At 38.3% G+C, this 14,117-nt stretch overlaps 1 protein-coding gene across 1 annotated transcript in view; it reads left to right on the plus strand.

Annotated features, from left to right (window-relative positions):
* Positions 1-14,117, plus strand: part of STK39 (serine/threonine kinase 39) — a 101,764-nt gene that overhangs the window by 61,364 nt on the left and 26,283 nt on the right. The window contains exon 13 of the mRNA XM_056350364.1: positions 46-113. Within this exon, the coding sequence (XP_056206339.1) occupies positions 46-113 (68 nt within the window). The remainder of the gene's footprint in view (positions 1-45; positions 114-14,117) is intronic.

Genomic DNA, 14,117 nt, shown 5'->3' on the forward strand with positions numbered 1-14,117 from the left:
TCCTTTGGCATCCTTTATAAAACTTTTTGCCTTTTTCTTTAATAGTCTCAGCCTGTTCTTACTGATGAATATAGTGAAGTTCCATGTGCAGTGAATCTTGTCTTAAGATTAAGGTAAGGATTCTTCTATTTATGTTAGTGTTCCTTTTTAGTTGGCTGTATTATTCTTGATCTCCTTCATTACTTTCATAATATTAACATAAAATAAGTACTAACCTCTTTAATCTCCCAGTATGACCAGTATGAATAGTGTTTCTGTGACTAATTGCTGTCTTTTAATTGCTTACTGAAATAGTGTAAAATGAAAAGCAGAATATGAATGTGGCTTCAGGCTAAGTGTACCCTTCATTAAGTATTTTCTTTCTTTTTTTTCCTTGCAATGCAGGATCACAGTGAGAGATTTTTAATGAGTTTCTTTCACACTTCAGCAGTCAGCCTCTGACAGAAATAAACCATAGCTGTATTACAAGTTGCCTACTCAAATCGTTTTTCACTGGCAAGTTTGATCAGCCACTGTGGAGAAGTGACAGATACTTTAGAAAATGGATACAAATATGTTGTCTAACTTTAAATTTTTACATAGTTAAAATGAGTCAGATTACATTTAATTAAAATCAGTTTATAAATAAGATTTTAATTGTTTAATTATGTGGTCTGGTTCTTGGATAAAAGTGTTTTTTCATAAGAAGCTTTGATAACTTTTATGTATTTGCAGTCATTTTCATTGAACTGCTAACTTAATTAAGAAATTACTGCCACTCATTTTAAAACTGTTTACATCCAGTTTGTATTGACAGGGTATCTGTCAAAGGTTGTAAACTCTTGATTATTGTTATGGGGAAAAGTTAAATGTTACAGGGTTTTTTATGCTAAAAAAAAAAAAAAAAGATAAAAAGTCAAATAGAGAAATATTTTAAAAATTACCACGAGTATTTTAGAAACAAATAGCAGATTTATGCATAACAAGTAGCTTTAAAACAGTAACGTCAAAACCTGTACACAGAATGAGTGCCAAGTTCCAAAGTCGTCTACCTTCCCTTTTCTTTGACTGCTTTTCTAGTGACAGCTATAAAAAATTGTGTGACTGCCAGAGGTTGTTTACTGAAGGGAGGAGTAATAAATTTTATTGTAGGGAGAGAAAAGACTTAAGAGATTATTTGGAGCCGGTTTAGTTGTCCAATTTACATAACTACAGAGTTATGCTATCAATATTCTTTTTTGTCTTTCTGCTGACAGACAGGTAGATGAAACCATTTACAAAACAGACCAGTTTATACTGCTATGTGGATGTACTAGTGAGGTGCTTTGGGTACTTTTAAATTACGATGAATCCTATAGGGCAATTAGCTTCTACCCACTTACTTGCAGTGTTGGCATGTCCACAGGGAAAACATTTTAGTCCTGCAAGTACAGTGAAATGTCAGGGATTATGCTTTCAGATTTCTGCAGCTCCTGAGCCAGAAGTGAAGGAATATTGATCCTAGGAGACTTGAGTTTCCAAACTCTTACTTGCATGATGAACATATATTCTTGTTAAGGACCCTCTTAATTCATGGGTGAAAAAAATCCCTCCCTCTACCCTCCTTAAAACCAAGGGATTAGTGTGTAACAATTATGAAGGTTTAGATGGTTATTGGTAGAGAGGAAAACCCCAAGAGTTTCAGTTTTAGAAACCAGAAAGTTTCCTTTTAACAAAACAAAAATATCTCGAACAGCAGATACACTCTGGGTCCTGGGAACACTGGTGACGGTGTTTTGGAAAAAACAATCTGATGCATAATTTTGCAGAGTGAATTTTGTTAATTGAAGCTGACTTACTTTTGAGGGAAGAATGTGGTGCAAACTCCTGACCCCATGTGAACTCTGGCTGTGTCCTGCCTCAGTGGTAGGAGGTGGGCTGCATTATGCACCTTTGCACTGTGTGTCCGAGTTCCCTTCTGATGGAAACCTGTGCGTGCCAGCAGGGTCAGAGCTAGCATGTAATCAGTGTGTGTGTGGGTGGGTGGGTGGCTGGGGCGAATACAGGAGTGCGGGGCGTACCAAACAGCACTCTTGTCCTTTAGTTGGGACTTTGCAAAGTGCATATCTGAGCATGAGGGCTACAAGCTCCCTATACCTCTGCCCAGTAGATTCAGAGTTAGTATTTAAGTGTTTCTTTATATTTGCTACTGAAAAGGCAAGAGATAATTTGCTCATGGAACACTCACAGAAATTCAGGGCAGCCACTGGCTGGCTGCTAGATATGTTGTTTAGCAAGGTACCTCTGGTGACATTTGAATAGTTATGCTTTGTCTTCACTGTTGACTCCAAGAGGGGAACAGCTGAAGCTGCTGTGAGCGTGACAGGGCTGTGCAGTCTGCTGAGTACTTGTCAAGAGTTATATTCAAATGTCTCGTTATTCAGTAAATTTAACAGAATCCTTATTAGGGGAAAGGAGCTGATGATTGTTAACTTTTAACAAAATGTTTGTTTCTTCCATTGTCAAATTACCTGTGAGGAGTTATCTCAGCTCATTTGCCTGTCAGTGTCAGGTATATGTCAGTATATTCTGTTAAAAGCTTTTTGTCTTTGACCTTACTGTGGGCACATTAATAGCGGCCCTGGCCTGTCAGTGAGCAGTTGCACCTGAGGACTGCTGGGTTCTGCATTTTTGGGTCTGGGTTGAGGTCTAGCTGCAGTGAGCAAATTCAACTCTGGAGAAATAGCAACTGTGGTGCAGACTAGTGCTGCTTTGTGGGCATGGCATTAGGAGTCTTCTTCTCCAGCGCCGAAGTCTTGATACTGGGACCTTATTACTCTGCTAAATTAAGGCCAGAGTCATTCTGAGGCTGACGTTCCAGTGTACTACTGACAAGGTTGTACCACACTGGGTAATGTAAGTGACAAGCTACAGAGATGCTATTTTGGGAAGACAGTAGTGTTCATCATATTAGTTAGTGCTTGAACTGTTGCTGTAATCTGTTTTGCACTAAGTCAACTGTTTTTTGTTTTGTTAGCAGAAGGGAAGTCGTATGGGATTCCTTCATAAAACCCTGAAAAATAAATTTCTGGTTTCATAGGATGTAAATCTGGAGGCCCTCAGTCACTCACGGTCAGTCCTGGTTACAGAAGAAACTGCCTTCTGCATTCCAGCCATATGCAGCTGTGCTTATGCTGGGATCATTGCAGGGTAAATGAGCTTACAGTTAGGGCAGCTGTATATAGAGAAAGATGCTCTGGCCCCTAACTGCTCTCTTTTGTTGTAATTAATTTACTGAGTAAGTGTTTTTTGAGCATCTGAAAATAAAAATACTGCTAGTTTTGTCATTTGTAGTGGATAAAAGTGGTGTAGATGACTTGTTTTGTGTCACATGGCATTCCCTTGGGATTGTAAGGTAGTAAACAACCAATATCCTCACAGGGGTTTCTGCATTTATCCACCTCCACTGCAGATTTTAAACTATTCTGTTGATGTGTTTTGGTGAATTGATCATTAAGTCATAGAGCTGATAGAGAATGTTTATGGGATTTGTTAAAATGAACCTTAAGTTGTGAACCGTATTATTACAGAGCAAGATAGCTACAGTATGAGGATAAAAACAATTTCCTGTGGATGCTTCATCTGCTACTATTATATAGCTTTTAAAGTATGGCTTGATATTCAGATAAACATTGTGAACATTAGATGCCAGACTAGAAGACTCAAAGCTCAGTATAGCATCAAAAATGTTGGAAGCTTTTTCCTTTAAAATAGTTCACTTGAGGCAATCAAATTAAATAAACTGCGGTAGCTCAATGAGTTCTGAACACACTGGTTTCAGATGCTGAGAATTACTGTTTGAAAAACAATTTCGGTACTGATGTGGGTAAAAATGTAAACACCAGCAAAATACAAGATAAATTAATTGACTGATGGGGAGGATGGAGAGGGGAAGGGAAGTAAACATGTCAAGAGAAGGCTCAGGAAGGTTTCACCTCTTCCTTGCTTTCTTTTTGCTTCATTGGAGAAGGGCCATGAGGTAAGGGGACAGTAAAAGGTGAAGATGGGAAGTGGCCCTTCCTATGTGATGGAGGCTGGCTGGGCTAGGACCTGAGGTGAGAAGGCATTTCCCTAGGGTCCTCAGGCACAAAGTAGTGGAGAGAAAACTGATGGCAGTTTCTATACTGTTGAGTTTTTGGCTGGGCAACTACCGTGGTTGCAGAGTTTGTCATGGAAGCTGACACAAACATTTAGGGCCTGATGGGCGGAAACAACTTAATATGAGGCTTGAGGGTATGGGCCAAAAGGTTTGGAGAATAGTGCCTGGAGATTTGGGACAGGGCAAAGCCTAGGGAGATGGGCAGCCTTCAACAGGAGCAAGAGGGAAAAGAAAAAAACCCAGGTGTTCCTCTGGGTTGGGTTTTTTCCCCCTCTTATACAGTGAGGCTGTGCTACGCCAAAAACTATCCAATTGCAGATGATAGTTTTGCATTTTTTTCCTAGTAGTATGTTCCAAAAAAGGTTAATGTTACCAATAAAAATTAAAAATTACCTTCCTAAAGGAGGAATTCTGGCAGCAGAATCAATGCCTTTCAGTAATTCTCTTACTGAATGGTCAGGTTCTGTTAGCTTTCCCAAGCAGAGCAGGGCTGGACTCATGCGGTAATTGAGCAGGGAATGCCATATTAACACCAGCCTCTGTTTAGTGCAAATGCCTTGTGGTGGATGAGAAACACAACTCACATTCTGAAATAATCTTTGAAGAATCCCATGGCACTCTTTATAGAAGTGCTGGTATTTAACTCTGTTGGTCTGGATGGTTTCCAACTTGAGTTATCTGATTTTTCTGTCCTTGTATTTAATACCTTTTTGGTTTAGTAGTTTTCTCAGCGGGACTAACTTGTAAAAATATTCTCTGCTGTCAGAGTTGCTTCTTTGGATGCGGCAATTTCGAATTTATTTTCTGTCTTTTGCTGTATTGTGGCGTGAAGTATGTTGCCCCATGAGTGAAATTAACAGCAGTGTGTTTTAGGTAATTCCTTGCAAAGCTTTTGAAAGACTGTAGTATTAAATACTTAATACAGACGATTAGTATTTAAAAGCTCAAGTTTAATTAAGAGACTGCTTGAATTCTGCAATGAACTGAAAATATTGGTTCTCACTGTTAATTGATCTGTTGCCTTGGCACATACCTCTGACCCAGACTATCTGAGTGATCATTACATTGAAATGCTGATGCTTCAGTATCCTCAGCCTCACAGAGGAAGAGGAATCTGGGAGTGGGGAGGAATGAAATTTGTAATCCAGATTTTCTCCTGTGAGGCTGTGCACACCGTGTGTCTTGGCAGCGGACCCCAGCAGGAACTCTGCAAAGAGAGGTTTAAGGCAATTGCCTGTGATTTAGTCCTCCAATGGGACTGTTCATACAACCAGGAAAAGGGAGTAGGGAGGCATTATTACTCTTAATGTGAAATTTCCAGTCTAACCACCAAGTTGTTACAGTTACAGATTTAGGAAGGTCACTGTTGGAGGGTTTGACTATTTAGATTAATAACAGAGACATTTCATGTTAAATTAGGAGACTTGTTAATGGTTAATAGTTAAGAATTGCAAATTATCTGAAGCAATCTAAGATGGTTAAATTAGCTCCTATGACAGGAAGATAATTTACTGATGGTAATTTGGAATGTCCCAGGACCTAATTTAATACAGTTCCTGCGCACCAGATGAATTAAGCCTGTGGAAGAACAAAAGGGACAAATGGAAATTTTTTCCTTGCTGCACTGGCAAACGGGATGCTTCTGTTGTAGCATATCTTATTTAATATAGTGTGTAGAGAAAATACTAAGGGAGAGTTGTATGTAATGGCACTCTGATCTTGTAATTTACAGATAAATGTTTGTGCGCATTGGTGTTTCTTACAAAAGCATTTCTTCAGCTAATATAGCTGGTTTATCACACTTTGAAACCATGTGTCATTTGGTCCTTTCTGAGGAATGTGTTTTCTGGAGAGATGGACAGAGAGATACAATTCAGAATGACAAGTCCAAGGAGCAGCTAGTAGCAGGCGATTGTGTATGCTTCGCTACAGGAGAGTTGTTAGGACTTAAGTGAAATGTGATTTCCTCTGCGTGCCAGAACATAGATGACGTGATATCACTCACTAGTCTGAGCTGAAGCTCAAGTGTTAATCTTCCTGCTTTCATGTAGGCTGTTTGGGTTTTTTTGTTTGTTTGTTTGTTTTTTACGTCTTTCTTACAAAATGCATTACACTTAAAGTTACATAAGAAACTTACTTGGCTGGAGGTACCTAGCAGAGCTTCTCCTGTGTTGCTAATATTTAAGTTTGAGGCTTAGATCTTTAGGAGAAAAACCCCAATCTATAAACAAGGAAACCAGAACATCTGTTCTGGCTGGAAGTGGAATGAGTTTGATAATTGGCTCAGTACCATAACACAGAGTTCTCAATTGTCTTTTTCTTTTTTGGGTTTTTCTTTTCCCTTCTAATTTTTTTGGTATCTATAAAAGAAACCAACTTTTGTCATTCAGTCCCTTTTGTAAGAAGTGCGACCGATGTGTATCCTTCACCAAGGACAGGTATTTCTCGTATTTTGCTATTTAGAATGGCTTTTGTTCTCCAGTGTATTTAATGATTAAATCCATAAATAAAGTCTCAGTTGCATGGTAGATTTACAACTGGAAAGTAACAGAACTTATCTGTAGGCTGGGAATTGATTGAGTAACACACATCATAAACAAAACCATTTGTAGAATTCTTGAAATAAATGTACCTGTGATTACATGTCCTGTATTTTATTTTGCCATCACATCTAAGGCTTTGCCCTAGGAATCGGGGAGGTGTGGGGATGTGGCTACTGAACTGAATTTTATTTTCACAGAATGGAGACTTCATTTAAATAACCTGTTTAATCATGATTAAATCATGACTGAAATCAGTAAGCAGGAACCCTTGATTAAACTATTGATTCTAATCCTGCTTTCTGTTTGTACCTCTACTATTTTCTTCAAAGGTTGCTCTTCAAAAATGGTGAATTATGCATTTCTTACTCAGTTCTTAAGGATGGTTTTATGCCTTGCTGTAGTTTTATTGAAAATAAATTAAACATTTATTTTGATTATGACCTAAATAATACTCTATGCAATTGCTATACCACCACTTATTTAATAGAGAACTGGTATATTTATTTATCAAAACAATTTTTGTATGTAAGATTGATAATTATTGAGGCAAGGAATCAATATATTGTTTCCGCTTATTAAATTTAGGTTATCAGGAAGATTTGCCTGTCTAAATACTGAAATGGCAAGGAATTAGGCATTTAACCTGCACAGCTGTGGTTGTAAATTATGCAGGCAATTGCATTTGGGGATGTTGCTGATACTGAATTTTAAAATCACTAGATCTTTTTTATTCCAGTCTGACTTTGTATTGTATTATTTACAAAAGAATTAAAACAAGAAGGGGAACAAAAAACAACACAAACCCAAACACCACCCCCAAACTCCTTTATGTTAAAGGAAATAGTTTAAAGCTTGAATTGACCTCAGTGTTAAAAGTAACTTTAGTTGTATTATTAATGGCATGTATGTTAGTGATCAACTGTAATATGGCTTGTATTTGATAATTCAAAGTTCAGTTCTCATTAGGTATTTTTCTAATAGTTCTAAAGACATTGCATTTACCTTGAGAGGCCACACTGTTTCATCTTCATCCATCTACGTTAGAGTTGCCTGTGAATGTGGTGTCATAGTACATTTGGCAGGGTTGAAACAATTTTAAATAATTCTGTCTGGTTTGGCTGCTTGTTCCGGCTTAGTGTTGTGGTTCTCTGTCTTTCTGCTTTTTACTGGTAGGGGTGTTCCTGGGACTCCATTGCATCATTATAAAGCAGGCAGGTTTTAGTTGTTGGTTTGTGACTTCTGATGTATTTTTTGGGGAAGGCAAAATTTCCACTGAACTCATTTCATGGATCCTGTTTAGCTCCACAAAGCAATTGTTGTTGCTGCTGTAGTGAGACCAGGGAATGGCCACAAGAAGTGCACTGGGACACAGGTGGGCCGAGAGCTTAATTTATGAGCAGGCTTTGCTGGTGAAGCCTGTGTCCTGCAAAGCTGCTTTTGAGAAAGTTTGGCCCATGACAGGAAAACCAGATGAAACCTTTGAAGTTTTTAAAACAAAGCTTAGACTTTTTGCCATGCTTGCCACCCTTCTTGATAAGGTAGTTAGACATCTGAGCCACCACAAAATTATGACAATTTGCCTATCATTTGTCAAAAATTCACAGATCCCTTCTGGTTTGCCTACAAAGCCTCCTTTGGTTGTGACGGTGATGTGCTGATAGATCATCAGGAATGAAAACTCTGAGCCAACGGCATTGAAAAGATACATGCATACAGGGAGTTTTTTAATCAACATATTATAAACATTCTTTGGCTTGGATAAGGGAAAAGGTGTCTCTGAGCCTTCCCTCAAAGTCTTGTTTTGTGCACTGGGGACCTACATGTCTCTTTTTTTTTTTTTTTAAAAAAAAAAAAGGTATTCCTGTAGAGCTTGCTGCAAGTCTTTTGTCTTGATTTCATAAATGAAATTGCTTTTCTAGAGCAGTATTCTGAAGTACCTGTAACCTCCTGGCAATTATCTGCCTTTTACGCATTCTGATTTAAAGAACTGAAATTTTGCTTCAAGCATTGTAGCTATTTTGCGATGCTGTACTAGGAGAATTTGTCACTGGTCTAACAGGTTATAATCTCTCTGCTTGTGCACCAGGCATGCAGAAGCATACAAAGCTGGCCTTTGTGTCTTTAGCTGTTAGTTGCTCTGGTGTCTCCTGTCACTCAGGCAGGTGGTGTAATGCTTCAGTTGTGCAGCTAATACTAGTTTGACTTCCTTAAACTGTGCACTAATTAATGATGTGTGGTATCAAGAAATACAGAGATCTTTCAGAGGTATATTCAGAGGGGGTAAGTTAAACTATTGACAAATCCAAGAAAGGCAACTATAACCACAGTGTGCTGTAGTGTTTAACACAGTGATTGAATTACATGCATGGCAGTTGTCCTCTCCGTTATTGAAATGCTCCCACTGAATACTTCAGGGTGATCATTTTTTAACGTTATTGATGTCATCTGTAGTTAACTCAAGTTCTTTCTAGGAACAATTCAGTTCTGGTTTTGACCAAGCATTGAGATTTTACCGGGTTAATGAATTGTCAGTATAACTGCATGTTGTCCTTCATTGTATTTCAATGTTAAGTTCAAAGTTAAATCTTTACCGCTGCTTTTTAAAAAGCATTTGAGCTAGTTCAGGTGTAATTTTAGGGGAAAAAATCTTATGATTAGTATTGCCCTCTCTGCAGCAACAAAACTGATAGCTCTAAGTTGTTTCCACCTGCTGATAAATGAGAGCAGGTAGGAAGTATAAGCCTCAAAGAATATATTGCAAGTGAATATTGCTTTTCACTGCCTATGCAGAGAAATGGGTCACTGAGAATTGAGGTTAAAAAAAATAAATACTCTTTGTTCAGAGTTTGCTGTTTGACTTATCTGGGAATGAATATAACAAGATAAAAAATTGAAAGGCTTATAACATTCTTTTGGTTTAGCTTCTGGCATCAGCAGCTGCGGAGAGAAGACCCTATTTAAAGACTATAGATCTATCTAAAATGTCTCTACTTCTAACACTTCTATGTCAAGGAATGAAGACCTGGGGCTGTAAATCAGTGGATGGAGAGAAAAGACTTAATGTTCATATGCCATTTCCAAAATGATAAACACGATTTCGTAGACTTGCCTGGTAGTAATTGTGTGTACCAGCTAGTTTTCTTGTGTTTCTTCTATCACACAATTTGTGCATTTTACTTAGTTTTACTATTGTATCCAATCCATTTTTACTAGATTGAAGGCACTCTAATTTCTTTTAAGTCTTAAGCAACTTGGAACTGGTCAGCTATGGATCGAACTGTTGTAAAGTCCTTTCCTGCTGGAGGAGCTGTGCGCTGCTCTAGAGCTGTGAATAGTGTTCTTGGCCTACCTAATTGTGACCATAACAATGCACCTGGTGGCTGCTTTTTGTAATGTATACATGCCTTTTCTGTATGGTAGATGGCATACAGATGGTAAATCTTTAATGGGTAACTGCTGTCTCATTCCAACAGCTGAACAACCAAATGACAGTGTTTCATTGTTACGTTGGCTGTTTTTCAGTCATGAAAGTATAATTTGGCTGTGTTTTGCTATTACTATTGCTGCTGCCTCTTGAAGTATAGTGATTAACAAGTGTGTTGCATCACATCAGGGCTCTGCTCTTTACCTTAGAACACATGAAAATTAAAAGGTAGCGGCAGCGTTTTGTATATTTAAGTCCTATAACTTGATCTTGAAGCATCTTCAATATGCTTCTTCAATATGCTAAAACATATTTCTTCCAGTAATGTATATGGAGGGGGATAAGTGGTAAAGCCATGGAGTTTTTTTCAGAATCCCTGAAATAAATGGTAAAAGTGTTAATGGACTTCAAAGAACTGTATATTTCAGGACTACATTTTACCAATACAGAGCTTTTAGTCCCATTCTACTTGGTGGGAATCTGGAAGCAGGGCAGACTTCAAACGTCTATTTTGCTCCTACCAAAAGTTAACAGGAATGCCCTTCCATTTGATCTGTAATTGACCTTAAGTCATTAAAAATAAGTTGACAAGAACCATTTCTCTCCACAGTGGTGAACAGACATGATCTGCTCTTGATAGTGTGGTAATGTGCAATGGAGGAGCCTGGATATTGATTAGTGAATGACAAGTGAGCATGGAAGCGTTAGAAGGGGATTTACATAACCATGTGGTGAATCCTCAGGAGGCTAATGCTTCTTTACAGTAAATGCTCTCTTCTGTTGTGTTTATGTGATCCCACAAGAGCTTTAAAGTTCTGATTCACAAAATTACTTTAATAAACAGACTTCCTTTTATTACTGCTTTGGTTCTGCTGCATGCAAAGTACCATGAATTCAGAAGAAAAAAAAAGGGGGTAGTGGTGTGTGGGCAGGAAAGAAGTGAGCTGTGATTTTTGTAGGGGAAGTAGAGTTTGTGCTTTCCCTGCCCTAGCTGAATGGATAAAATACCACAGCTGAAGCATAGGAAAACTGCAAGACAAGGAAAATAAAGGGACAGAAGTGCCACTTTGCATTTCATTTGTTTTGTGTGTTCTGTAAATACAGTTGAAACAAAGTTTTAATTAATCAAAACTGAGATTAGAAACAGGTTCTACATATCTTCAGTAGAGGTATTTAATAGACAATACTTAAAAAGGGGTATTGCAATCACTTAATCAGGATTTTCCATGAATCAGGCTCTAAAGCTTGTCACCAAGTAAATTATGCTGGGTGAAAACAAAATATCAGTAAATTATTGCCCACTGAGAAAGTAAACTCTCAGTTGTTTTCATGGAGTGGTGCTGTCTCTGTCTCTTTCATTGCTACTGTGACCAGTTTTCTCCATGTGTAATACAGGGCTTTGACTGAAAAATACACCACTTGTAGAATAAACTGTAACGCTGTAAAAGGGAACCATGTTTAACTTGCACATTATGCCTTAATCATATGAAAGTGAAAAATGGGTGACAAGTTATTGCAAGAAGGAAGATGACCTTTTGAATCTGAATAACATTTGGTGTGGTCAAATAAATTGCAGAGATGTAGAATGAAAATTGGGTGAGTACAGCTCTGGGATGTACAACCTACCTATCACTCTGATTAGTCCACTCCATTTTAATGTGAACTGCTTTCTCTGCAGTCTAAATGAGCAAGTTATTTAAATGCTTCTGTTGTTTTATTTATACCAGTGACTGCAGTGAGGTAGTGCAAATACCATGCTGCTTGCCCTTGGTTCTTAAGCTATGATGTCTTGTTTTTTCTGTTCTAACTTGGTTTGCTTCTGCGACGTTTTCAATGTGGCTCAGATTTTCGAGGGGGAAGCATCTGTGAGACCTAAATTTTGTACAAGTGCGATGTGTGGTGTGTATTTTCAGTGTGTGTTTTTTGTCAGAGCACACTGATTTAGACTTGGCCGGCATCACTAGTCCCTGGTGGTGGGCAGAATTTGGTTCTGGTGAGAGTAGGTCTTGTAGGAGTAAGGGGAGGAGAAAGGCTGGTTGGTGAAGGGTGCCATGTGGCACCATGTGTTATGGTGCCATTCATAATAAAGTTTCTACAGTTTTAGTTGAAGACTTAATTTATTTCTGGTTCCTGAGGAGAGTATGTATTCTGCTGTTGTCTTTTCCACTAGCCAGACTTGTTAGGGTTTGTCAAAACTAGCCACCGACAAACTTTTCAATTTTAGGCAGTGTGCAGTTGATGCAGATTTTTTTTTTTTTCCTCAACATGTAGATCTGTTCTGTTGCTGAGTTATATCTAGTTGTGATCTGAAAAGTGGATGGAAGAAAAGAACGCTCTCCTGACTTTCTTCTGAGAATGCTTTCTTGCTTATGATTTGGTTAATTGGACCATGGCCCTCCTCAATGCTGGTCAAGCCCTGGAAGTGCGGGGAGCGTCCCTTTTACCAGGCAACAAAGAGTGCAGGCGCTCTGGCCTCCTAACTACCCCCTGACAGAGGCAAACCAAGGACCCTTGTCAGGGCAGAGCTTGTATTTTGTAGACCATGCTATAATGCATAGCTTTTGGTTTTTCTTTATTAGAGATTTTTTTTTTTTTGCTTGTTTGCGTGTTTGGGTTGGGTTTTTTAAATGTTTTCAGTTCTTGACTAGTAATGTCCTCCATGTCCAGCTGGAGCTCAGGAAAAAGAGGGTGGAAGAAGGAAGATACATATATGTGTATATATAGATACATCTTACCTTCTTCAGTCTATACAGTTAGAAGAAGTATATATAGAGATTGATGCAGGTATATATCTCTTCTTTCATATATATATATAAACATATATTTAATTTTAATCATGCAGAAATATGCAAGAATAAGCGAAAGAGAAGGTAGAATTCAGAGCTGCAGCATCTGTATGTTGGAGTCTGTTAAAACAGGTTCAGTGGCGAGGAAACGGGCTAATGAGAGTGAATACTCATTGCTCCAGGAGAGCTCTATCTTTTGCTGCTTCCACTTGTTAGTCCATAGAAATAGTAGAGAAGGTTCCTATGCCTTGTTAGAACTGGATAACCATAATAAAAGAAAAATGAAAAATACTAATTAAAAGAGTGGTTAGCATCCAAGATGGGTAATGTTGGTATAGAGCACCATACTTTTACATATGCAAATGGACAAGAATGGGGATGATAAGAACTAAGATTTTTGCATTGGTTCTCCATTGGAGGGATGGGAAAGGATGATTAAACAGTTGAATTAAAAAGTAGGGTATGATTAGAAAATAAAGTTTATGCAAGAGGATGTGTTTGTGAAATGTCAGCAGAAGTGACCATTGAAATCAAAGATGTCTACAGTGTCTGTAGTGTAGTCTACACAGTGCTTGCTGTCTACACGGCATAGTGACGGAACAGGTGGTGGTGGTGAAGTGCCTGTGATTTATGGTTTCTAACTCCGTCTGAAATAAGAGAATGAAAAAAACAGCAGAAGAAAGATTCCCTGAAACTAATCAAAAGCCATAAATGGTGCAGTTTCCATGTGATGTATATGTACTCTACTGTTTCAAAAGTCAGCTTTGTTGATTACCTTTCCATTATCACCTGTGTTCTTGGACACTCGGCTCCATATATCAGTCTCTCTAAACCACGTGTGATGACTTTGTCGCTGAAGTCTGAAAATTCAGCAGACAAAACCTGCATGTTCTCACGCACATGCGCAAGCCCTTCATTTGGCTCACCTTATTTGAGGATTTTTCTCTTATTTTGGGAAGGAAGAATATAGTTACTTAGCTATGGTAAAATGAATCTCATCCAGGAATACAGACTCTCCTTAAGGGCTATATGGATGATGCTGAAGCTTGTGAGAAGTACAAGCTGATGTTTCAGTTAACCCTGCATAAGAAGGGGTGGATGCATTTTTTTGAGAGGGGCGGAGAGGGGAGTATAGTAATAAAAGAATAAAAATCTGTCGCCTGATGCATAATTAAGCTAGCTATCCCAGCATGATTTAGACCTTAAGTTTAATTCCAGGACATTTAATTTTCCTGAATCTCACTTAC

Source organism: Falco biarmicus, chromosome 8, assembly GCF_023638135.1.
Source record: "Falco biarmicus isolate bFalBia1 chromosome 8, bFalBia1.pri, whole genome shotgun sequence".
Lineage (NCBI taxonomy): Eukaryota > Metazoa > Chordata > Aves > Falconiformes > Falconidae > Falco > Falco biarmicus.